This window comes from Triticum aestivum, chromosome 3A (genome assembly GCF_018294505.1).
Source record: "Triticum aestivum cultivar Chinese Spring chromosome 3A, IWGSC CS RefSeq v2.1, whole genome shotgun sequence".
Taxonomy (NCBI): domain Eukaryota; kingdom Viridiplantae; phylum Streptophyta; class Magnoliopsida; order Poales; family Poaceae; genus Triticum; species Triticum aestivum.
Window position 1 is genome coordinate 21,955,294 of NC_057800.1, and position 2,135 is coordinate 21,957,428.

Sequence of the window (2,135 nt, forward strand, 5' to 3'; positions counted from 1 at the left end):
TGCACGCGTGCAAGATCTTGGATAATCTCGAATGGACTTTGAACGAGCGAGAATCATCTGTGGATGTGATCGATACCGTAGAAAATTGAAACTCTAGTTCGTTAACCAACATTGATGGCGACAAATGTTGACTAGGCATGCGTTGGTGAATCTGATTCCTGATCGAGGGTATATATAGGACGCACGTACGTGCCATCCTTCACAGCATCGATTCCAACACAACACAGCACGAGCCGAAAATGTGGCAGTCCAAGCCAGTCCTGGTCCTCCTCCTGCTCGCCGTCTCCACGGCGGCGACCGTCGGCAAGCCGCTGCTCACGAAGGTCACCAAGGGCGTAACGTCCACCGCGCTCTACACGGCGCCGCTCAGCGCCGGCCGCCCGCTGGTCCTCGACCTCTCCGCTCCGGCCATCACGACGCCGTGCAGCGGCCAGACGACGACCGTGACACTCTCCGCCAACTCTACCGACGGCAGCAACCCGATATCCCCGGTCTCCTTCGCTGCCACCGCGACATGCGCGGCGGCCCCGTCCGGCGCCGTCGGCGTGGCGGGGCTCGCACGCTCCAGCGCATCGTTCCCGGCCCAGGTAGCGAGCACGCAGAAGGTGGCCAACTCGTTCGCGCTCTGCCTCCCGAGCAGCGGCGTGGGCGCGGCCATCTTCGGCGGCGGTCCATTCTTCCTAGCTCCCCCGGCGGACCGGCCGGCCATCACGACGCTCCTCTCCGACGGGGTCCCGCTCCGCCAGCCCTTTTCCGGGAACCCCGGCTACTTCGTCTCAGCCACCAACGGCATCGCCATCGACGGGACGCGCGTGGCCGTCTCCGGCTCCGGCGCGCTCATCGTCGGCCTCTCCACCACGATCCCCTACGCGCAACTCCGCAGCGACGTGTACCGCCCCTTCATCACGGCCTTCGACCGCGCCATGGGCTCGAGCGCGAAGGTGGCGGCCGTGGCGCCGTTCGAGCTGTGCTACGACTCGTCCAAGCTGTCGCCGACGCTGTCGGGCTACTCCGTCCCGCAGGTGGACGTGATGCTGGAGGGCGGGACGAACTTCACGGTGGTGGGCGGCAACTCCATGGCGCAGGTGAACAGCGGCACGGCGTGCTTCGCGTTCGTGCAGGCCGGAGGCGGCACTGGGGGCGCGACGCCGGCGGTGGTGATCGGGGGGTTCCAGATGGAGAACAAGCTGGTGGTGCTCGACAACGACAAGCAGACGCTCAGCTTCACCCCGTACCTCCCAGCCAGGGGGTTCTCCTGCAGCAACTTCAACTTCACCAGGGCGGGCTAGTGATCGACAATTCCACATCGGTGCATGGTTCCATGGTGTGCGTGCGTGTAAGAACTTCCATGATAGCTCGGAGTGTTGAAATGAAATAAATAAAATCGGTGGAATATTAATTAATCACCTCCGATATCACGCTGGACCAGAAGTGTAAGTTTTTGTTTTTTCGAAAAATATATTCTGTCCATCAACCATGAGTGTGACTGACTGACACGGACCGATCTCTCTTGAAAATGAGTGGAAGATGCCCATATAGTATTAGAGCACGACGCCACGGTAATTAGTTAGGCTGACAAGTGACACTCTCAGTTTTCAGGTTGGCGGCGACAAAACTGAGCTCGAAAGCGAGATACTAGAGCACGAACGATATTGATATGGGTGTAATTAGGTCTCAGTCGATTGAAATTTAACTAAGTTCCAGTCAAATGACATAACATGCAATAGAGAAAAAATACTGAAGAAAAAATTTACATAAATCTCTATGTAAAATCTTATGGATATAATATCGACTGAGACTACTTTAAGTTTTAGTCGACTGAGACTTAGTATGACTGTACTGATACCTTCTCCGGGCGATACTGATGTGGGAAGAATCGCGTGATAGTCTCATGTTCGAACTCGGAAGTCAACTCATTTGACTGCAGCACGTGAGTGCGTACATTCTTGTTTGGCGATGTTTACCGGTGGTGGTTTCGGTCATTCCATCGCATGTGGCCACTCACCGGTCACCGAAGGCGGCTATGACTCGCAATCTTGCTGTAAACACTGTAAGCAGACCAAAACAGGTGGAGATAAATGTGCTGGCGATTATACTCATGTGCCAGTGTCTGTTTTTTTCGGCAGAAGGAAAAT

At 56.1% G+C, this 2,135-nt stretch overlaps 1 protein-coding gene across 1 annotated transcript; it reads left to right on the forward strand.

Annotated features, from left to right (window-relative positions):
• Positions 1–202: 202 nt before the first annotated feature.
• LOC123059939 (chitinase CLP) lies at positions 203–1,406 on the forward strand. Its single transcript, XM_044482493.1, has one exon. The coding sequence runs from the start codon at positions 240–242 to the stop codon at positions 1,287–1,289; it is 1,050 nt and encodes a 349-aa protein (XP_044338428.1). The 5' UTR covers positions 203–239; the 3' UTR covers positions 1,290–1,406.
• The last annotated feature ends 729 nt before the right edge of the window (positions 1,407–2,135 follow it).